Below are 24,551 nucleotides of genomic sequence, written 5' to 3'. Positions count from 1 at the left end.
ATGTGAGAATGTAAATTGGTGTAATAGCTCATCATGAATAATGAATTAATTCGATTTTTTTTTTTTTACAATATGCCAAGGGCCAATAAAAAACAAATGACCACCGGGCTGCACTTTGGACACCCCTGACTTAAGTAGAACATCAACTACCCAAAGGCTCAGTGTGACTGGTCAGGTGTCTTTACATTTTAACATGGAATCTAAAAACACAACAAAAGTACACAGTGTGCCCAACTTTAGAGGAAAATCTAAGTGTGCAAAGTGTATTTGAACCTGCACTGCATGAATTCATCTTTAAAACACTATTCCTGAGGGCGATGGGTCGTTGGTTTTGAAATAGCCCTGAGTGTGATCACTGGCAATCCAAACAACAGTCCATCAACAAGAGCCAAAAAGAAGAAGATGAAGAACGAAGTTGTGGCAGGCAGATGAGGTGATGAAGCAGAGCTGACAGTCACCTCAGTACTGACAGCATGATTTAAGCCAAGCATCATTCCAAAATATTCACGTTTCAACTTACTACTCGACCAGAAATATTGATACCCCTTTCTAATAGTGTGAAGGTATGATCCTCCTACACTGTGATGACAGCTTTAGGTCATGTGACAAATCATCAAGAAAAACCCCATCATTTATGCGTCACATTTCTACCTTAAGTGTGCTCAAAGCACTTTCCAGTATGAGCTCTGAGTCGCCCACCCAGCTGCTGTAGCTCACAGGCCAGCGAACGTCTTGGCCATTAGGAGCTACTTAAGCTGCAGCGTATGGCTCCAGGCGGGGGGATCAATCTCACGGATTAGACGATGACTTGCGCACCGCAAACTCCTGAGCCACGGGCAGAGACGAGGAACTTTTCTTTACCAAAAAAAAAAAAAGTTCTGAGAGTGTATATGCTATAACACCTCACCACCACCTCTGACGCTGCTAACCTTTCTGCTCTCATTTGGGAAGAAGTAACCAGAGGGCTGGAAAGATGGATTCCGAGGTAGGGGTCCAGTCCTTTGGGAATGTGATCCAGTATGATGAGTGCTGACACGGTTTAGGGGAGGCAGGAGTTCTTATCAGAGAAAACCAGGTGCTAACATTATTGCACCTCTAGCTATAGATTGTTTTGGGGAACTTCCATGAGGACGTCCACTACTTCTGTTGTCTTGTTTGATCAGTTATACAAAGTCTATTGAGACTAGTCTTTCCAACCCATCCATCCATCAATTTATTTTTTTTTTTTAATAGCGCTAGTCCTCATTCAGGCATGGAGCCTATCCCAGCTGACTTGGGGCAAGAGGCAGGGTACACCCTGGACTGGTTGCCAACCAATCGCAGGGCACATATAGACAAGCAAACATTCACACCAATGGATAGTTTTGAGTCTCCAATTAGCCAACATGCATGTTTTTGGAATGTGGAAAGAATCTGGAGTACCCCCGCATGCAGAGGAAGAACATGAAAACTCCACAGAGAAATGCCCAAACAGAGATTCAAACCCTCACTCTCCTAACTGTGAGGTCAGCATGCTATCCACTCGGCACGACCCTTCCAAACTGTCCTTTACTGATATTCCATAAATCCAAACATTGCTTCATTTCCTGCTCTGTGCTTTTGACATTTGAGCGAATCACTTTCTGCAACTGTTTCGAACCTTTTGTAACATAAAAACTAGGTCAGCCAAGAACTGCATTGATTAGGTTAAAAACAACCACCTCAATCTTGCGGAACACAAAACAAAAAATGTGATGTAAAGCCATCGCTCCTCCCTGTTGTAACTTCTTGCAACACACACACACACACGCACACACGTCTCCAGAAAGCAGTCATGCTTGGAAGGCTGGGGTGTGGTGAGACATATATAAATAAAAAACAACAGAATGGTGAGGCCACAGAAGTAAGGGAACCAAGAAAGAAAAGCGAGGGAGGGAAGGACATTTATTGGCTTGTACTCCTCCTTGCCCAATGTGTCGGCCATCTTAATGAGAGCCACATTTAGGTCAACATTGCTTTGCCTTTTTTTCCTCCCCCTCTTCTCTCTTCCTCTCTCCACCCCGTCGAGCCCCTTCTGCCTCCTGAGAGAAAAGCAGCAACAGCAGTGTGATTTCGGACGTAAAAAAAAAAAAAGTACAAATGCTAAAACATGAGGAGGAACCAAAAGAGAGATAGGAGCAGCATATTGAGTGCACAAAAGTTAGTTTTGCAGTGGAGCGGGTTCAATCACCACTATTATTCCCTATCAAAAATGGTCCCTATCAAAAAACAATTTTTTGACAACTTTCCACAAGCTACAACTCTTCAGCGCTCAGTGGTCTGTGAGCATGTTTAAAAAGAAACATCATAACAAAGTATAATGGCTGTGTTTGCTCATCTATCTCATGTGATGTGGTACCAATAAGGTTGTGCAGAGAGCAGGAGGAGAAAGGTGGGATATTGTACAGCGGCCGATATGGCTACACACGTAGAATAAAATCACACCATAAAAACAAATGCAAAATAAAAATGCTGCTCATGGCAGACACATACAACCCCTAAAAATAACTGCATGAGAGGAATGCTGCAAGTTGACTGGACAAAACGAAACTTTGCCAGGCGAGCAGGGACACAAAACCTTTCTTAAAAGACACGAGTAGGATGCCCATAGAAATATTGGCTGCCTTTTCAAGAGGCGGAATGAAAAGGTACATTTTTTATTCATGTCTCTGTTAAACACTTGGCTGTCATATTTTACAATATTATAGAGCAACTGATTTACATTGCTAATGTTAGCATAGCGGCTCATTTCAACACACACTTTGTTTCGTCAATTGTTGGCAAGCAGGATTGCACAAAAATAACATTTATACCAAGGAAGTACCGCTTACATTTTGGTGCAGATCCTTCCATTTTTTATGATTGCATTCCATTTTGCAATATTTTCCCACTACTGTAAATCTAAACTTGACATGGCAGGAGTATAACACCCCTGGGAAGCTCAGAGCAGCTTTGGTGGAATCTCTTGCTAACCAAACTCCAATGAATGTGTCACCAACATGCACCAACTTCATCTGAAATCCAAATCCTTTAGGACAGAATACATTTTAATCCCCCCAGACCCAATCCTGAAGTTGTTCTAAAGTGCTAGAAGAAAGTGGAAACATAAAAATGAGGTGTGATCACATTTAGGAGGGATTAAAGCATGCACTAAAATGAAAACCTGTCGCATTAGCTTATTATTAAAACCTCCACACAGTTTGAAGGGAAGCTTATTTCATATAGAAAAGAAAAATATGTTACTTTTTGGGGCTTTAAATAAAAGGTCAACCCACTATGAATGCTTTTAGCAGTTCATCCGAGTCACTTGGTGATCATTCATGTTTTCACACGTGGGTGTTAAATATGTAACAGCTCATTAACCTTCAGCTAGAACACGGTCCACATTAACACAGCTCGGCGGCAGCAATTATTGCGCAATCACATTAATCGTGTGCAATCATGAATTTTGTGTACAAGCTGGTAAAGCACAAAATGTGCTGGTTCTTCTATATCCAGCAAAAATGTATGAATTATACGATATTTCTGTCAGATTAGATTTTTATTCCAGTATTAGACATTCATCTTATTTCACTTATTTTATTTTCTAATTATTATTAATTATATGTATTCTTATTATTTACTTAATCATTTTTATTTTTTAATGTCTTATTTTACAAGCTTTACTCTGTCAGGTTTGTTTTGTGCATGCACGGATGAGACCTCGGCTAACGGGACAAAGTGAGGGAGGGGTAAGTCACTATTGATGCACTACACTGCGGATGGGGACGCCATACAACTTCATGTCAAAAAATCCGAACTATCCCTTTAAGTGCTGTGCGCACAATACAAAGCTCGGAATTAGGGCTGAGCAAGTACTCGTTTTAGACAAGTATCCATTACGGATAATGCATTTTTGCAGAGTACAAGCATGAAACGAGTACAGTTGGTCATTATCCATAATTGGGTAACTACTAACGTATTCACTCTTCACGTTCTGTGATTGGCCAGTCACACACAGCAACCACCCCTCCCGGAACAGACTTTATGCAGGCTGCAGCCTGAGAGGAGCCGTGCCTCACTCACATACGCGGTGCAATTGGCAAGACAGAGTTGAAAACGACTCGTGTCACGTTGGTCACTGCCTCCACTCCGGACGGGGTTTTTTTTTATTAGATTTTACTCAGCTCGCCTCTGTTTCGGTTTGTATCTAAAAGTTAATTGGTTCAGTTACTTGGTGATATAAAAAGTCAGTTGTTACTTTTGAGAAAAATACAGTCAACAAGGCTGACAGATTATTTCCCATCACCAATCACCAACTTCACACAGATCATTAAAAAAATAATTCAATAATTAAGTCTTACTTACACACATACACAGTACACATATAGCTAAATATCCATCCATCCATCCATCCATCCATCCATCCATCTTCTACCACTTATCTGAAGTCAGGTTGCGGGGGCAGCAGCCTAAGTAGGAAAGCCCAGACTTCCCTCTCCCCGGCCACTTTGTCCAGCTTCTCCCAGTGGATCCTGAGGCATTCCCAGGCCAGTTGAGAGACATAGTCTCTCCAACGTGTTCTGGGTCTTCCCCGAGGCCTCCGGTCAGAAATCCCCTCAACACCTCCCCAGGGGGGCGTCCGGGAGGCATCCTGACCAGATGCCCAAGCCACCTCGTCTGGCTCCTCTCGATGTGGAGGAGCAGCAGTTCTACTCCGAGTTTCTCCCGGATGACAGTGCTTTTCTAAGGGAGAGCCCAGACACCGTACGGAAAAAACTCATTTCTGCCGCTTGTAGCTGCGATTTTGTCTTTTCACTTATTTGCTGTCAGTTCAAATCTTCTTCTGAATGAAGAGGCGAAAATTAAGTGTTTTTTTAAAAAAAATCTGATTCAATCAATCAAAAAATTGATTAATCAACCAATTAATCAGTTATTAAAGTGATCGTTAGTTGCAGCCCTAGTTTCCAGCATTACTCGTTAGCTCCAGTGTGTGAGATGTGAGCTGCTCGACCCCCCACCCCTTCTACTTCCTGAATCTGCACTCTAATCATGGGAACTGTAGTTCTTTTTCAAGGGATAGGCTTCTTGAGACGTCATCTGTACTTCTGTGAAGAAGGTGTCGGACATTTCGCTCCAGGTGGTCTAGTAGAGGATTATACCACTACTCCGCCCAGGCTTAGTGTAAGGAACCAATAGGAGGAGGGTGTTGGCACACCAATTCTGCCCACTCTTACTGTATTTAAGGCCTAAGCTACCAGCACTTATTAGTTCGCTGACGAAGCTCTTCGGATGAGGAGCAAAACGTCCGACACCTTCTTCACAGAAGTACAGATGACGTCTCAGGAAGCCTTTCCCTCGATGGACAACTCCTGTACGACAGAGCCCACACAGATGTAGTTCTTTTTATCTTAAACACACCTAATCTACTGCAATCTGCAATCTATTTTACATTTGTCGCTACATAACTAATGGCCAACATAAATTATTAGTATTAACAGTTCTTTACACCATAAAAATCCATAAATTAGCCACATCGTTGGTTAAGATGCAGGGTTCAAAGCGTGGGAAAAAGATACCGGTTTAAAGTTTATAGTCCAGAATTTACGGTATTTGTCTGAAACAAATACTAGTAAACCATAACCAAAAGGATGAATTACTTCTTACTGCTTGTTAATTTACAAGGAAGCTGAGGTACATCCATAATCAGCTTCAACTAATGATGAGAGTTTGTTAACACTGATTTCGATACAGTATGGATAAGCGGCAGCCAGAGCAGCATGAAAGCCCGGGGGGGCGGGCTGCAGCGAGGTCGCTAAAGTTTCAACTTAAAAAAAAAAAAAAAAAAAAATTTGGGTTCCTTTTTTCAACCAAGACTGGAAAAAAAGTGTCAAGTATATTCAATAACCAATATATATTACCCAGAATCTCTGGAAGGGCTTGGGAAGGGTTTTAAAGCCTGTGTGTGACAAATGAACGGTGAAAATAAATAGCCCCACTCTTTCTGTTCCATGTTGATATTTAAAGAGACGGCGTGATGGAGCACTCCATCTTAAGTGGACACAATTGAATATGTCTCTGTGAAAGAGCATCACTGGCCAAATTCAATATATGATTTCCTCTTTGCGGCCAATTTACTGCTTCTTTACCATCCTTTTTATTCCTTTCATGGTTCTGATCGCTCCTCAGCTGATTCCTTTCAACAAAATCCACAGAAAACTCAATGACAAAATCGCCGGAATAAACACGACCACAAAGATTAAATTATAATGAAAAGCTTTATTAAAGTGCCTGTTCAGAGAACAATTGTCTTCACGCCTCTACTCTCATCCCTCTCCCAATTATCATTTCTTACAATTTAAAAAAAAAAAAGCAATCAGTTTCTACACAAAGAGAAATTTGGGGAGCTGCATTTTAAGTTGTTGGAGATAATAGCTTGGCTCAAGTGGACAATCTTCTAGTAGAGAAATACTCTACAGGAGGATTAGGTTTTTGTGTTATGCAGTTTCATGGGTACGACACACTCCCATAAAAATGTAGTTACGACCTAAACTGTTTCGTTAGTAAATACGAGACTTGCTCAAGAACTAGTTACGTGCGCTGAAACGGAGAGGTTTCTCAGGGTGTTGAGATGTCTCCAAGGATGCACTGGTTTGGAGCGGTCAAAGGTATAAATGTGTGTTCAAGTCAAAGAACACGGCAAGTTGTCCCCTGTTTGGTGGATTTATCTCAATCAGTGGCAACAAGCACTGGTAAACTGTGGTCTTTATGAGGCTTTATGCTGTGGTACTGTAACAATATACAAAGAATACAAAAAAGTCACTGAGTAAATCATCAGTAAATGAATGTTACATATAATAATCAATCAAATATTACACATAAACATAATGATTAGCCAAAGGCACATCAAATACAGAATTCAATAAAGAAATTAAGTCAATATGATGCTTATTAATATAATAAATCGCCATACAGTTAGCTTGAATGCTAATGTTAGCATCAATGAACACGAGAGTTACACTGAACAAAAGTGTACAATAGAACTCACACAGCTCTCACAACTGAATTAAAACCTCACCTTTATGCATTCACGCACAGCATTAAGTTGGGGAAACAAGGATGAGGCGCAAGGAAGGAGAGGAAAAGTACATCTGCCTGTACAGCGTCGGAGAAGTAATAAAAAAGACGTTTCAACTGATGCAACAGCACACTACTGCGGTACATTCACTGACGGCCGAACACAGTGGGACAAAACAACGCCCAAATCTAAACATTATCAGCGGAGCATAAACAACACAAAACATGGTAAATTATGGGCTTTCTAACATGCGCGTGACGGAAGAATATGTAGTTGTAGCGACACCGAGGAAGGACAACGTTGCTCCCACTCTGCCCCCCGTTTCATTTCATTCTTGTATTTAAGTTTGTTTTTGTTTGGTTTTTTTTATTGTATTTTACGTGCTATTCATATGTTCTGTGCACAGTGCGATTGAGTTAGGTGTTAATTTAGGTAGGAGTTACAACATACACCAAAAATCGACTTACAACATGTCGTAAACCAAGGTCCTCCTGGGGAAAGCTGACAGCTGGTAAAAAATGTAGACTGCTGCATGTCCAAATGTTTGTCAAACTCCAGAGAGCTGTATTTGGAAGCGGGGCTGTGTCACTAGCCCACTTCTTGGAACTAAGATACCAGCTGATTCCCTTCTGCTGGTCTTTAATGCTCTCACGTCCTGCAAAATCTCTACCCTAACAGAGACATCAACTTGGAATTGTTGGGCCTCGGCAGAGGTCTGCCATTCTAGTATTGCATGTTTTTTTGTTGCTCCCAGTCAAGAATGCACTACTTGATTTTCAAACCACAAAATGTCTTATGAAAGCAAGTCATATCCCATTTGTGCTCCCTGAAATATCCTTAAACCCCAACAGACTGACGTCTCCCGCCTCATTGTCAAAGACGTCTCAGCGTTCCAAAGAGGGCCTGATCAAAGGCGCTGCCGATTGGAACAGCATCACTGTCGAGTCTCCCTGCGTGGCATTCACCAGCCCAGCCTGCTGCAATCAAAACAAGACTCCCGAAGGATCTCTCCGAGCTCTCTTTCAGCGCTGCCATAGTATGGCTGGTGCTTGCCTTTGCCTTCCTTCACCTTATAGAAATCCCTTCATCCGACAAGAAGATTGGATTTTTGAATGAAAACAAACAGTTAGGGTTGCTTTAATGATAGGGAGTCATTTATTTTCTATCCCCTGCTAGCTCATAATTCTATCAAATTCTATTTTTAACATGAAAACTACTCAACCTGTTAGTTCCACCATCGCCAGTTAACTCTTTATTAACGAGAGTATCACATTCAGCACTGAATCAGCCGCTGGTGATGGCTGCGTCTCAAATGGAATACTTCTGTCAGTACACTTAAATAACTATACTGTGTACACTGTGTACTTAGTTCCTGGGTAGGTAAATGTAAAAGTGTAACGCTGTCCCAAATTCATTACTGTCTTTGCACAGCAGAAATGACGAGCAAAATATTTACGCGCTTCTTCTTCTGTGTTCACTACTTCCCACCGCCTAAAGGTTGCTCCTCAGCTGCCATTATTTCAAGTTAGTCCATCTCCTTCTGCTACGAAGCCAGTTGGCGGTGATAAGTGTCCTTCACTGCATACTCACCATTTTGGCATTTTAATGCAACACCCGTGAACTGACAGTTTACACTGACACACTTATGTACTCAAAAGCTTCAAATTCAATAAGTATGCTGTGTTCACTGTGTACTTAGGTCCTGAGTTCACTAATTTTAACATTGTAGTGTTGTCTCAAATTCATTCATGTTGTTGCACACTTGACGATCACAATATTTAATAATACAATCACAATATTTAACTGCTTTGTCTTCGTCTTCTTTGAAATGGTGAATGCAACCACTTGACGGAGCATCAATCGCCAACAATTGGATCCCCTGATCAAATATCTGCCACTTCTCCATTGTACAATACATTAAAAATGTTTTTTTTTTTTTTTTTTAAATGAAACATGTATAACTTATATTGTTGCTCACTCCTTTCCACCGCTATAGGCTGCTTCTCAGTTGCCATTAATTCAAGCTATTACCTCTCCTTCTGCTACATACCCCAGACGGAGACAAGTGGGAGTGGTAAGTGTCCATCACTGCGTACTCATTTGACCATTTTGTGTGCAACTGGTACTGACAGTGCACTGTCTTCTGCCATACTTCTCAGTTTGAATGCACTTAGTATGAACCCAAATGACTACGGTAAGTGTAAGTACGGAAGTGGGCCATTTGAGACAGCCCTCGTCCACATGAACACGTATATTTTAAAAACTCATATTCTTCTGTACATTTTGTCCTTTCATCCATACATTTTCCTCCGCTTATCCGGTCCAGGTCGCGGGGGCAGCAGTCTCAGTAGGGAAGCCCAGGCTTCCCGGTCCCCGGTCCCCACCGGGAGGACACCAAGGCGTTCCCAGGTCAGCTGTGAGACACAATCCCTCCAGCATGTCCTAGGCCTTCTCTCGGCTGGGCATGCCCGAAACACCTCACCAGGGATGCGTCACATGCAAACAAAAGGTTTTTTATTCTTAAAAACTGGGCTTCTGGAAAACGTAGACCAAAAACTCAGAAGTCAGCGTCTGACCAATTCAGCTGTGGTTGCTTTTTCAAGCTTCTGATCGGCCAACATGTGCAAGACAGCCGGTGAATGTGTTTTTATATGGACCGAGATTGTTTTAAAACCATAGTGGGGGAAAATTAACTTGAAAATATCCATGTTCTGGTGGGCATGGCCAAAAAGTCTGCTGCAATGTCAAGGGCAATACCAGTGATTGGTGCCGGCAGAGCTTTAAAATACAACGCTAAATGTCTTTTTTATATTATTTTCGCAAAAGGTCACTGGTGTCATGCGTATGTCCAGATGGAGCATGACTAACAGCACTTTCCCAGTTTATGATTGCTCCATAATGCTCTCATTACGAAAAAGGAAAGAGATGTTCGCTGTGAAACAGTTGTTCCTCTAAGGCTTAACATCCCGATGTGTAGTGTTTTTCCTCTAAAAGTTTCATTCTAAGCTGCGTACTTTATGTATTGTGATTGTGTGTCAAAGCGTGGAGACGAGAACAGGCTTAAACATTCTGTTTGAACTTGTTTATCTCTTTGCATTTAAAAACAAAAAACACTCGATCTGATTTCTAAGTGAGTAAAATGCATTGTGACTTCGAGGAGCTTCTTGCATAGAATCAAATTCAAATTGAACATGCAGGCATGCATCTCCCCATGTCCCTCCCCCAAAGGATGACTAACTCATGTATTACGTTTGATTTATGACTGATTGGTGAGGCAACATAAATCCATTTAATGCAGCATAAGAAGCACAGTGAAGGGTTTTAGGTCATGCACACAGAGATGTTCTCCTGGAGTGTTGGACTCCTCCTTGGACAAAATGCAGAAAAATTTAAAGAGCAGACTGTTTTTAAAACATTGCAGGGAGAGTTCAATTTATGTTGTGCGGTAACTTCCACACCCACTCACTGCCCCAAGTCATTACGATGACTATACACAAGAAAATATGCTTTAGTGAAGAAAGCAGGGGGGAAAAAAACAAGCTCAGCTCTGCTTTTTAACTTGGCCATTGCAAGCAAATTAATATTCAATAAACACCGGAGTGCTTCATTTTCATGTGATCCTATGTTAACCAAGTATGATTAAAGCGTCCCCAACATGAGCTGCAGATTTGTATAATCGGCTCCTTTGAAGTGCTGCAGACTTTTTCCAGAAATGACTATTTTCCTCCACTCCCACGCCGTCAAAATAAGACTGACAGCTTCGGCTTTGCATAAAGAGATGCCTCTTTTCCGCCGTGTTTGTTTGTTTGTCAGAATACAAAAGCTGACAGAATAACTTGATTTTTTGGGGGTGAGGGAACACACACAAACACACACAAGCGCGCGGACACACACTCCTGACCTGGCAGCCTGACCTTGTATGACTCACACGGATAAAGATACATGGATATATGGAACATGATCACAGCTTTACCCACACTCAGGTCAAAGCAAAGTTACACAACACGCTGGTATTAAGTAATCATATTTGCAAAAGCATAACCTCCAGCAATATAAAAATGGTGGACATGTGGCACTCTAAATTCTATTTTCCTCAAGCAGGGGTGTCCAAAATGTTTCCACCGAGGCCCACATACTGAAAAATCAAAGGATATGAGGACCATTTTATTGCAAAAAGAAGAAATGGGAGTGAGACAAAACCATTCTTGAGTGAGAAATGTATTTCTTACTTAAAAATGTCCTGGCTGCACCCCTGCTACTGGTTAAATGATAGGAAAAACGGAACCATAAAATCACCTTCATTTAGCCAAAAACATATTTTACTTGAAGAGAACATACTGTATATCTATCAAAACTTAGAGGATGAGATGCCTTCTTTAAGGAGACTTTGGATGTGAGAGTGCATTGGTGGAGCTCTAGCAGCTCTCTGTGAACCCGGTGTCTTCCACTGCTGAGAAAGGCTGCTCATCTCGTCTGATGAATTCAGTTATTTTTCGGGTTATTTGACTGTCACGCACATACGGGCGAGTGTTGTCCATGTGGCTGCGTTCGCTGGCGTTTAACTGAAAAAAAAAAACTTGCGATACTCCGTCATGTGTTTGTTCTTCAAATGCCGCATTAAAACTTAACATGCCACCCCCGCAAGGTAGTTTTCGTGGCATGTGTTAGCAGACATGATTGTTTTTGTTTTGGCACGCTTGTGCAATGTGAAGGTAAGTGGGAGGAGGACGCTAAGACAGGGCAAGACACTACACTGCACACAGGGGTTGCTGCGAGCTACAATAGGACTAGCCACAGGTGATCGGCGTTGAATGGTATATATACTAAGCATGATTAGTGGTGATCAATATCCAGGTAATCAATACTCAGGTTACGTCATACAGAATTGGTGGGCTATGTTGAAGTCATGTAATACTACACATTTCACTCCATGCATTACTTCAGTCTCTCTAACTTAACACAAATCACGTGTACCACCACAATAACTTGGTATATTTCAAATGTCAAAAACTTCTATGTACATGCAAAAAATAAATATGGTAAAGCATGTCAAATACACTGTAACCTTGCAAATTGGCTTTATTCTATTATCTCATTTCATAAAGGTGAGCACACAAATTCATGAACAGGGTTTTCAACGTTTGTTGGTTAAATCTGTAAGCTCTCCTCTCTCATCTGTGATTTTCGTACTGTGGAAGGATTGACAAATTGAAAGCAGGATGCTAACAATCTATTCATTGTCAGAGGTCACGCTGGTCTGCTCTCGGATTCGCCAAAATCTGTCTCTCGCAATGGATCTAGAGCATATTAGAACCCAACAAAATTGTATTGGGAGCCTTTTGGAAATGGGCTCTTCACATGCTCAGGTATCTGAACAAAACATTGACATGTTTGCTTTGTGTTATACAGTGACAAAGGAAATTAGTGTAATATGGCAAAAATGCATAATCCGCAGGGCTGCACGGTGGCCTAGTGATTAGCATGTTGGCCACACAGTCAGGAGATCGGGAAAATCTGGGCTTGAATCTCCATTGAGCATGGGTTTTCTTCGGGTACTCCGGTTTCCTCCCACATTCCAAAAACATGCATGTTAGGTTAACTGGAGACTCTAAATTGTCCATAGGTGTGAGTGTGAATGGTTGTTTGTCCATATGTGCCCTGCGACTGGCTGGCGACCAGTCCAGGATGTACCCTGTGTCTTGCCCCCGAAGTATTGACTCCAGCATACCTGCGACGCTAGTCAGGATAAGCGGCATAGAAGATGGATGGATGGCATTATCCGTAATGCCATACCGGCTGATCCCTAATAATATATCTCAATAATGAATTATTTTGTCATTTTTATTTTATAAAAAATTGTAAAAAAATGCATTAGGCCTTTGTGCTCGTTTTTTTTCCCTATAATTTTTTTTGGGAGGGGGGGGTTGTTTAATTTTATTCCTATAATGTGCTGCAGGCCAATAAAAAAAAAACAAGCTGCAGGCCGTAAATGGCCCACATGCCGCAGTTTGGACATCCTAGTGGTTTCCTGACTAGGGATAGCCATTTGGATTAATTTTCATGGGGAAAATAATTCTGAATTATCTTCCACTGCAACCTGTAAGGGCGCTGTTGCTTCATTTTGCTTTAAAACGAAAGAGAACGATCACTAAGCGACTGATTGATTATTCCGCCCATTCCAGCTTGTAACTCTCACGGCAAGCTTTTCACTACCAACAAAGCCGTTTTGATGACGACAATACCAAGATATGATCAAAAAGTTTGACTTTGACTGTGCGGCTCTGGGCTGAAAAGCAGCTTGACAGGCTCACACAGCTTATTGCTGACATTGCTCAAAACACGCCATGCAGATAGACGCACAGCCCCTTAGTGTCAGCAGAGCTGCGCTAACAATGTGATTATCAGCTCTCTCAACAAGCAAATATGTCACTTGGCTCTGTCTACAAGCTGCACTTTGTTTTCCCTCGAGAGAAATGACGCCTCATCTGATCACAACAAGCATCTCTTAGCGTTTTCTTGTTGCTTAAATGTCAACCAAACATGCTAATAAAAGAGCAAAAATAACCATATTCAAGTGAACTAAAAATACTATTTAAAACAGTCAGTTGAATCGGTGAAGTTCTTAAGATTTAGATGTAAGCTAATCATTTGTCTTCATTGTTTTTTTTCCCAGATGAATGCATCACAATCAATCACATTTACAAAAAAAGTGCTTCTCATTGATTTATTTATGTATTCAGTGAAAGCGGTGGGGGCTAAACTTGTTATCTATGACCAAAAAAAAATACATTTTCCTCAAGCCAATTTCTCAACACGCGCACCAGTCAGCATGTAAACTGAACAGCGTAATTCTATTAGGCAGCAATCCTTACAGGAGAGAGCATGAATTATGGATTAATGAATTTCCTGGATTGCATTTTTGTTGTCTCAGCTGTACAGAAAGTGGCGAGAAACATCACACAATCACTAATAAACCATACTGGCTAAAAGAAAAGCAAGCCCCCACTTGTTTGGCCATAAAGAAGTGATGACTGAATGGAAAAAGCACGCACACAGCCGGCCAAGGAGCCCGGTTCCCAGCTAATCATTTGACTTTCATGGGAACTGCAGGAAACAGGCTGAAACCCCGCTAGTGCCAAAAGAAAAAAAAAAAAACATTTCAGCTGTTTCTCTTCACCTTCTTCTCATCACCACTTCACTGACTGCAGGAAGGGTCATCGACCAAGAAGAGTGCCAGGAGGATGCTTTAATGATTAAAATGATCAGTTTAAGCAGGTATCCAAAAAAATATCAATCTGTGTTTGCCAAAGAGCATGTCTCCGCAAGGTATTTACGCCAACGTGCACCGCCGTAAAACGTGGCCGACGTGCGCATATCATCGGCGCTGCATTCGGTCTGGTAACTTATTGTCTTATCATTGAAGGAGCACGGAGTAGAGATACGTACAGTAGGTGCATCAAAGTCTTCCCTGTACTGTCATACCAAGATCATCCATGTAAACCTTCATTCAGAGAAACACTTCGTTTAGTTTACTTTATCTTTGTTTAGCAAACTGTCCGAGGGTTTAAAAAGCCAGACTCAATGGACCCTTTGATGGGCTTTATTAATACACAGTTTCGGATTTTCATCCAGCGAGCTTATTTGACATTGATATAATGTCTGATGTATTGTCTGGTATCTTTTATCAACAACACAGACAGAGGTTGACATATATGCCAGGGACTTTTTTTTTTTTTTTTCCTAGGAGCACAGTGGCCCCAACTTAAAATCTTAGGAGCAAAAGCAGAAAATTTAGGGGCGCACACTGAAATCGCCTTGCAATGTAAATATTCACATTCCCTCTCATTATCACTGTATTACTTAGAAATTCTTGAACTGTAATTGCAGAAACTATAATGTTTTCAATTCACATTTTATTGTGCAGCAGTTGACACAACAAAACAGTTTACTGGCCACAAAGAACAGGTAGACATACAGACAGGTAGACATACTGTATTACACAGGTCACAGCACATTTTATGTTTCAGACTGGCACGGCGTTTACGCAAAGTGTCGTGTTTTAATTGTGTGGTGCCAGTATTATCTGCAAATGTTATGTTCCTCGCATGTTGTGGGTATCGACAGCAGAACATGCAGTTCATTCAGTAAGTTTCCATGCACTAAATTACCGTAGTCAGATTACTGAAAAAATATGTTTCCATTTTTCACACCTCAGTGTGACCGAGCTCTCCACTGAGATTATCGGCCATGTGCTGTGTGCCTCCCAAAATGCTAGATGCCGCTTATGCTCCTTTCAGTACAGTTAAATGTTTGTTTTTTCCGGTTGACCTGTTACGTCACATATAAACAAAGCGTCTCGGCCATTGTTGCCAGATTTGCCTATTAGAAGCGACTTTGGGCTTGTTTTTTTGTAAAGATGCTTACAAAATCACAAGTTTCCTGTTTTTTTAGGCTTGTTTTGGAAAGTCGCATGCAAAATCCCAAGTTCCGTCTTGTTTTGGGCTTGTTTTCAGCGAGATAGTCACTTCTTTCTCTAGCAACATGTCTCCATGTCTCGGCTGCAAATGTGCATGAGAAGGAATTTCTGTTACCAACCGTCTCTGTTGAAGTGATTATGCAAAACAATTACTTGCCAGACACAACTGTTGCCCATCTTGACCTGGCTGGCTAGCAGTTTGCACAGAAACAATACAGGTCACCGCACTGTGATGGCTACCTTTTTTTTTTTTTTTTTACATCAAAGTACAACCATTCAACTTCCTTCATTTATATGTACTATTTAAATTGTAGCTCAAGTTACATCCACCGAACATGGACATATATTAGCATGAACACCTACCAGTAATGTGCATAACAATTTCCACACAATCAGGACCCACTTGGCCACAATTAATTCCGGGTTACATCCCGCCATGGAGACTGGCGCGTACACAAAACACCGGCTCCACTGCAGCAGCAAATAGATGCAAGAGAGAGAACTAGTTTCCAATCTAGGTACGTTCATCGGACTTTTAAAAAGCCAAACAAATGACAATTTTTTCCGCAAAATGCAATTTTGTTGCAACCTGTAACCCTGTACGCTCATTTCAACAGCAGCTGCCATTGGTCCTAAGAAGGACCGTTAGCTGCCCTGCAAGGTATCTGGCGATAAAAACATGAAGCCTGCCCGCCCGCCCTGAACAGTGCCTGCGCTAAATATAAACGTATAATAAGGGAACTTACAACAGCCATCAGCAGGGCAAGTCCCAAAGATCAACTGGTTGGAAGCTAAGACTTCCTAACATCTGAAGTCTTGTTCGAGGCTCAAAGAACCACAATACAGACTGTCAAAGCCCTTGATTAGACATTAGCTTATCAGTCAGATAGCTCCCCCCAATCAACATTTCAAGCAGCATTGATGAGTTCACTGACCTGAGCTGAGATGTTTGCCTCCCTCTTGTTTCGTCCTTGAGAAAGCCATCGCGCTGTCACTGTGCGCCCTCTCTGCAAGCCTGAAAAAAAAAACAACAAAAGACAACAAGGAGAATGATCAGGATGGCAAATTTTGGAATTCTAAACCATTTTACAACCATTGTCTTTCCTCTCATTTTCTTTGTTTCTGCTGCAGTTTTACCAAGGAATGATAGAGAAGAATCATCATTACCAGGAATGAGCTCCTTTCAAATTGGCAAAAAGAAAAGCATTATTTGTTCAGCCACTGAATTGAATAAAGTGATTCATCCACATGAGTCTGGCTGGTCTGCAAGGTTTTAGTTCGGCAGAACAAAGACACTGCATTCATTTCACTTCGAACACTGAACAAGACAAATTAAATGAATATTGTCAGCTTATCGCACATCTGTTTTCTCATTCACACACTTTTTAACAATACAGTCGATGCAGCGACCACACAAGTTCCAGGAAAGCATGAAAACAACCTGAGGAGCATAAAAGAGAGCCCAAATGTTTGTGGCATGATTCATCAAGCTTTGTCATCTAGCATTGCTAAAGAACACCTCCACAAACGTTGGCACACGTACACTTTTTTAGTAAAGAAAAACACCTGACAGGTTTGTTTCTTCAAGGTATGGAAGATCAAATTCTTTCTCCCCCTCGAGCAAAAGTTGCGATCATTTGTGGATAACACGGAAAAGAATCCATAAAATGTCAGCGAGCACTTTGGCCTGGAATGACTCCAGACAGGCGAGTGGAAACATTTCAGTGGCATTTGAAGCAAGAAAAATAAGACGAGAGAGAAAGAAAGGAGAGGCTGCTGCCCGGGATTGGACTCGTCCATCACTTTGTGATGCTCATTTGCATAACATTCAATTGCAACAAGCAGAAGCTGATGCAAGACACAGAGTACTCTAGGAAAGACAGAGAACACATTGATTTGTGTCAGCTTCTCGAACACTGACGAAAATAACGAGAATGGCCACAGATCCAAAACGACACATTCGTAAGACGAGATCTGCTGCTTAGGAGAGTGTTGTGATTTGGAGCTATGTAAGTATAAACGGAGTCAGACGTCCTGTGGAGACATGGTGGCGCAGCTGCAGGCTCGGAATGACAACAAAAATTGAAATTCATGTCATCTTCCTTTGGAGAGGCGCTAACTGAAGAGACTGTCCCACATTCATAAAGTCACAATGACACTGAGGCATCTGCATGCACCTGCCAGTCAAAGCATTGTGTGCATAGCCTACGTTCTAGTCATGCTATTAGATGACAAAAATAGCAAATAATAAATAAGCACAAGCTAAATATGTGCACCAGTATGTCTAGCCGTGTTTAACCATAGTGTCACTGAGGGGGGACTACTGTAGGAGGGAAAAGAATCTGCATTAGGGCTGCACTGACATGCAATATAATTTCTACATGACAATTTCTCTTATTCAGCCCAACAGGCTGCATCACAAACAAGCGCTGCCATTTTATTGAAGACTCACACTGCACTGTTGTTGGCACGACACTTCCTCCACGTCGACTTCAGCGAGCCTCGCCGGCCAGTGCGAGTTGGCTCCACTGCACTGGACGGCACCACTACCAGCGCACCTTGCCGATGGCATCTATAATTCATGTGGCAATGTTTTTGGACCGCTTCATAAACAGCAGAGACATGCAACCACCATGGGTTCATCTCTAAAGTCTAAAGTCTAGTCGTATAACAGCGCATCTATTCACAATTGGAGTTTTCAGTACGGTGCAGATGTGACAATTTCCCCACATAGTACACAGGAAGAGAGGGACAGGAAGCATAACTGCCTTGCGATATAGCCACGTGTCAATTTGGTAAAAAAAATACAGTGCAGCCCATCCATTGGCTAGTGGGAGTCATGGCTAGCAATAGTGCCAAAGAGAAGCCAGAGCTTGAAATCCCTGTTCCGTCATTAAAGGGATAGTTTGAAGTTTTTGACATGAAGTTGTATGACATCCCCATCAGCAGTGTAGTCCATCAACAGTGACTAACACTGCACTTGGTGCCCAATTCTGGTCGGATTTCGGTGATGAGAAATGTAGTTATTAGGGTTACTTATGTAGAGTGTATCGATTATCGTGACAGGCCTAATCTGATGTCAATTTCAGCCCATTTGCGCTTCGTCATTTTTTTGTACCATAAAGTTTGTGACAAAGACAATTAAAATAAATAATACAAAACGGTGGAACTTACGTTTCAGTGATTCCCTAAGTAGAACACCTCATTGTGCACCACACTTTGCTGCATCCAAAACATGTACTTCGACCAAACGCCAACAAAACGTTACACCCCGCCCAAAATAAACAACATCTTCCACACACGTTGCTAAAAGTGAATCAGGGAAGTGTGTATGCAAATGAGCTGAGAGCTGCCTTGACACACAATGTGAACTTCAAAGTATTTCCAGGTTATTTCTCAATTTTGTTGGTGTGTTTTTTTGGTCAATATTCAGACAACAATAAGGGTGACTCAGATTAGAAATCAGATATATTGTGACTGATTGTAATTTTTATTTAAGTGCAATTTTCGCTAAATTAGACCGAGAGTCCATTTCATTGTCATTGGAGTTTTTTTTCTTTTGTTAATTATGTTGTTTAATTTATTTTATTTAAAAGCTCTTGACATTCCAATTCCAATGTTAAATACTAGAAATTCAAGTTTATTGCTTTTGATACGGTGTACTGTGTGTACTGTATTATGCGATATGTTATCATTACATTAATGAAAAAATGGTCTCAAAATTTGTTGACAATCAAAAAAAAAATGTACTGTTTATCTGCAATCATTTGTAGGACAATTATCGTCCAGCAAAATTTGTTATCGTGACAGGCCTATACATGAACAACCATGCCTGCTACAGTTCAGCCACCTGTAACAAGTGCTTGAAGGTGCTATTGTGTCAAGTGATGCCTCGACAGAGGCACATAGAGTCTGACGCTTTTTAAGCTTTATTGCCAACCTTCAGTAAATACACCAACAGGAATGCTCAATTCCACCACCGCTCATACATTTCACCGTACCGCTGTCCACAACAGCAACATTTTCCTCATTATCAACCAGTCATGGTAACGCCAAGCAAAGTGCATTCAAAGACAGAATAATTCTGAACATCAACATTGTTATATTCATGAGCCATGATGACTGAGTGTCTTTTTATGATGATTCTATAATGGGCTACACTGCAATATACATGTGCATTAAGCCTAGTAACCTAGCAACACACTTACGACAGCTGTGTTCCAGGTCTTCACTACGGGTGCCTGCAAGGCTCACAAGCCTATTACATGATAATCAGAATCAGCTTTAAAGTAAATAATGTAAATCCAATAAACCCATTCCAGACATTTTACAGGGAATTACAGTTGTACATCCTGAAAACAATGCAAAATTATGCATTATGCATGACAAATGAAATGGATAAATTAACATTTAACATGACTTTCACCCTATTGAGGAGGAGGCGATCTCGGCTTAACTTAACTTGAATCACACCACAACTTCTCAACATTATTACATCCTGTCTCGTCGGTCGACATGGAGACGTGCACAAACGGTCTCCATCACTAAATCCAAGCCAGACACTAGACAATCCAAATGCTTATTAAACGGTTGCAGAACAGAAACAATCATTCAGGCACCAAACTCTGGGCAAAGATTTTCACGAGCAAAAAACAAAACGTACAAAAACTGGGGCGTTCGAAAACAGAGAATTCACTGTAAACAAAAAATAAAATCAACAGGGAAAATGAAAAAAAAAAGCTTTAATTTTACAAGAATAAAGTTGAAATATTAGGAGAATAAAGTCATAAAGTCACAAAGTTGAAATTTGACGAGAAAAAAAGGTTATAATACAAACAAACCAAAGAATAAAGTTGCAATTTTGGGGGAAAATTTGGTTGGGAACAAGTTATAATCTCATATATGCGTCAGGGATAGAATCTTCATTTAAAAAACCAAAAAAGGTAAACTCTTCTACATGACAATAGATCTACAATAGATGCTAGTGTAGGATGATGTGCTTGGCCTTAATGTGCAGCGTAGAAGAGCACACAGTGTAAATGTGACTGACTGGCCATCGGTCATGTCTTACTTTGTTATGCTGGAGAGCCAGAAGAAAGATTACAACACTCTACAATAAACCATAAATCACTCTTTGCATGTGAGCAATTCATTAAAACGGGGTGATTTGTTTTTAGTGTTTATACACAAATCAAAAAGGCAATTTCAGTACAGGAAAATGCAAAACAATAAAGACCGACCACATGTGTTAATTGCAGGGAGGCTCACTTTAAACTACAAGGAAAAAAATAATAACGAGAGGCAATCATGACAGAAAAAGGCTTGCTGTCACTGCTTTAAGCTAAGTGAATGACTGTAGAAACTCCTTTAAAGAAGCATGAAATGGATTACAAAGAGTCTGGACCGTTGTTCTCTGGCGTGTCCTGATGGCACATCCTCTGCAGTCTTATGGAGACCTTTTACACTCATACAGTCTCATTTCTTTGCCATTTTCTCACTGGCCCCTGAGGGACTCTCAGGTGACACCGGCAGCCGTAAGTCTTCACACAGGGAGGGGGGAGGGGAGTGATGTTACGCTATCAGGCAGCCCAAAGATAGGAGTGGGAGGAAGAGGGATGGGCAGCAGAGATGTGAGGAATCATCGACGTTATCTTCCTTGGACTTTCTTTTGGAAAGAGGCTGGAGAAGACACATTTAACCCTGGCTCGCTCTGTCCTTGTCTCACATAAAACCACCCTGCTCCATCTCTTCTTCACGGGACTTGTTGCCGAGTGCGGAAAACTGTAAAAGAGGCACTGAGATAGCGCAGTCTTCAATTGATTTTTTGCTGCCTTAAAACACCTCAGGGAAACTCTGTGGGAAGTTTTCATGATGGCAACTCCGGCAGGCATGTAGCATCTGCCAATCAATCTAATAATACTATATGATATAAATAATATATAGTGTAGCAGCATACATGCTCCAATTCACGTCTCTATTCAATGAATGTGTCTCTAATCGTAGCTGGTGCGTGGAAAACCTGTAGAAAACCTCCTGATGTAGCTTTTATTAACTCCACAAAATGGCAATAGCTGCATTTTAAGCATCATGAGTGGTCAGCATCCAGCAGCTTCATCTACCTCTGCATGTACTTTAAAATGTCAGCTGCGCTGGAGGTGTGAAAATCATTCGTTTTACACTTGCATACTGTTGTTTACAATGACCTCATCAGCGCTATTAATGCTGGTTCAGCAGTTTGCTCCTTACCGCTATGACAGGATGTGCTGTAAAATATTGTATACTTGGTAATAAATGACCATATGATCAAAGAGAGCTACGTTTTCCTTTCCATTTTCTCATGTACGCCAAATTGTTATTAAGTTAAAAAATGACTTTGTTATACAGTTCATAGTGACTTTTCATATTCAGGAAAATAGCATCTCTCCAATGATCGCCTGTTTCCAATTACAGCATTTTCAGTACACACTAAAAGAATCTACTAAAATTAACTGCAATAACAAGTGCAATACACCTTTTTGTTTCCACCTCAATCTTTATGTACACGTAATGAACACAATCTAAATAGTTGTAATTGGTGTATACATTTACAGTATCTCTATATTGGGAAGTTCACTACTATACACTCTTGATCAAAATTTTAAGAACAGCTGAAAAACTGCACAAATTTACATTTTGCAGTGTTGGAGGTTCTAAGAAGAGCAAAATGCAAAAAGAAGAAATTAGAGTCAGACAAAAGCATTTTTGAGTCTACTGAAATAGGCCGTTCATTGCCTGATCAAAAGTTTAGCTTAAAACAACAACCCAAAGTCCCTCTAAAATATAAATAAATATTTTCAAAAAAAGACTCAGACATAAGTAGCTGCGCTTGTTAATCACCTCAAAAATTGGTTAGGGCATGCTTGATGCCAGTGTTTCCAGGAGGCTAGTGGGAATGTTGTTCCAGGTGGTGAAGATGGCTTCATGAAGGGCATCCACTGTCTGGAACTGACGTCCATTTTTGCAAACTTCCTTTGCCATCCATCTCCAGATGTTCTGATTTGGATTTAGATCAGGGGAACACTCAGGATGGTCCAAAAGAGTGAGACTATTCCTCTGGACGAAGTCCCATGCCAGGAAGGCAATGTGAACTGCAGCCTTGTCCTGTTGAAAAAGCCAGTCATTACCACAAAGACGAGTGCTTTCAGTCATGAGGGATGCTCCCTGCAACATCTCCACATAGCCATCTGCCGTTTAACGCCCCTGCACAACCTGACGCTCTATTGAAAGAAAAAGCACCCCAGATCATGATGGCGCCCCCTTCACTGTGCTGCGTGGAAAACATCTCAGGTGGGATCTCCTTGTCATGCCAGTAACGTTGGAAGCCATTAGGGCCATCAAGGCGCCATTTTTTTCCTAATCAGAGAATGAAACTGTCTTCCACCATTTAATGTCACATGTTTGGTGCTCTCATGCAAATTCCAAAGGGGCAATTTTGTGACAGTGAAGGAGACGAAGCCTTTGAAGACGTTTTTTATTCTTAAAACCCTTCTCTAGCAGATGCCATCTGATTGTTGTTGGACTGCACTCAGCACCAGTAACAACCTTCATTTGAGCCAAGGATTGTTTCATGTCTTGATGGACAGCCAGTTGGATCCTCCTGTTCAGGGCCGATGAATTTTTTGGGAGTTTACCACTTGACTTTTTTGTTTCATAAGCCTCAGGATCTTTGAAGAAGTTTAAAATGACTGACTTACTGCGTCCAACCTAAGCAACGATGGCACGCTCTGAGAGGTCCTCGTATGCAGCTCAACAATTCGACCACATTCAAAGAGAGAAAGCTTTTTTGCCTCTGCCATGAAGACATCATGACAGCGTGAACACCTGACAGAAAATGACATTGAATGCATGTTGGCTTTTAAAGGCTGCGGTCTTAAACTTTGGATTAACTGATAAACAGCCTCTTCCAGTTTAATGCTTGTTTGCAAGAAATTGCTTACTCAAAAAATTTTCGTCCCACTCCCATTTCTTCTTTTTGCATTTTGAAGCTTTGCTTAGAACCTCCTTAATATCCAACAGTGCAAAATGTAAATTTTTGCAATTTTTCAACTGGTCTTAACCTTTTGATCAGGACTGTGTACACACACCACACACTTTTAACACATACCCGTTCATTGGTGGGGCACCAATAAAGTTGTATCTTTGTGAAAATAAAAAAAATTAAAAGAACATTGTAATCCCGTCTCATTCCATCGGCAAGTGTGCCAAAGACTTATGACATCCTAGATGTATAATGCACTCAAGTGTACATGTGTTGTAATTTTGACTCCTCAGGAGGAGCATATGATGACAACTCCAAGACAGGAGAAGATATTCTATTATATTGTTGTCCATCCATCCATCCATTTTTTTATACCGCTTGTCCTCATTAGGGCATTAGGGTCATGGGTAAGCTGGAGCCTATCCCAGCTGACTTCAGGCGAGAGGCGGGGTTCACCCAGGACTGATAGCCAGCCAATCGCAGGGCACATACATACTTAAATAAAAGGGCTCTTGCGCTCTCTTACCGTCAGTCATGTCTAAGTGCATTTATTTAATATTCCACAACAGCGGGACATCTAAAAGAGAAATAAATAACTGAACCAAGGCTGAGCACTGCTTTTAATAAAAGTGGCAACGTGGCAGCCCAAGTACAGTTGAAGCTGTGTGACATCCTTGCCATGAATAGTGCAAGACGCACCGCAGCGTTCCTAATAGGAATTTGCCTCCGCCGCTAATTGAATTTTTTTTTTTTTTTTAATCTTTGCTGGCATACAAATGACAAGTGCACTGAATAAATGACCCTGAGGAAAATAAATGCTTATTTGCACCCTCAATAAAAGCCTAAATAAAGTGGCATTTAGTTTTTGTTGATGACAGGAAAGACCAACTGTAGCTACACTGTAGCCAGCAGGGGTGTCACAATAAACTCAGCTCGCAAAACGAGACGATACACGAAATTGGGCTCACGAGAATGAGATGCGA

General features: G+C 41.2%; 1 protein-coding gene across 1 annotated transcript in view; it reads right to left on the bottom strand.

Moving 5' to 3' along the window:
* adam19a (ADAM metallopeptidase domain 19a) overlaps positions 1-24,551 on the bottom strand; it is an 84,692-nt gene that overhangs the window by 55,872 nt on the left and 4,269 nt on the right. The window contains exon 2 of the mRNA XM_054753935.1: positions 16,487-16,566. Within this exon, the coding sequence (XP_054609910.1) occupies positions 16,487-16,566 (80 nt within the window). The remainder of the gene's footprint in view (positions 1-16,486; positions 16,567-24,551) is intronic.

This window comes from Dunckerocampus dactyliophorus, chromosome 15 (genome assembly GCF_027744805.1).
Source record: "Dunckerocampus dactyliophorus isolate RoL2022-P2 chromosome 15, RoL_Ddac_1.1, whole genome shotgun sequence".
In the NCBI taxonomy this organism is placed as follows: Eukaryota; Metazoa; Chordata; class Actinopteri; order Syngnathiformes; family Syngnathidae; genus Dunckerocampus; species Dunckerocampus dactyliophorus.
The sequence above is the reverse complement of the archived record's forward strand: the minus strand, read 5'-3'. Positions and strand labels throughout refer to the sequence as shown.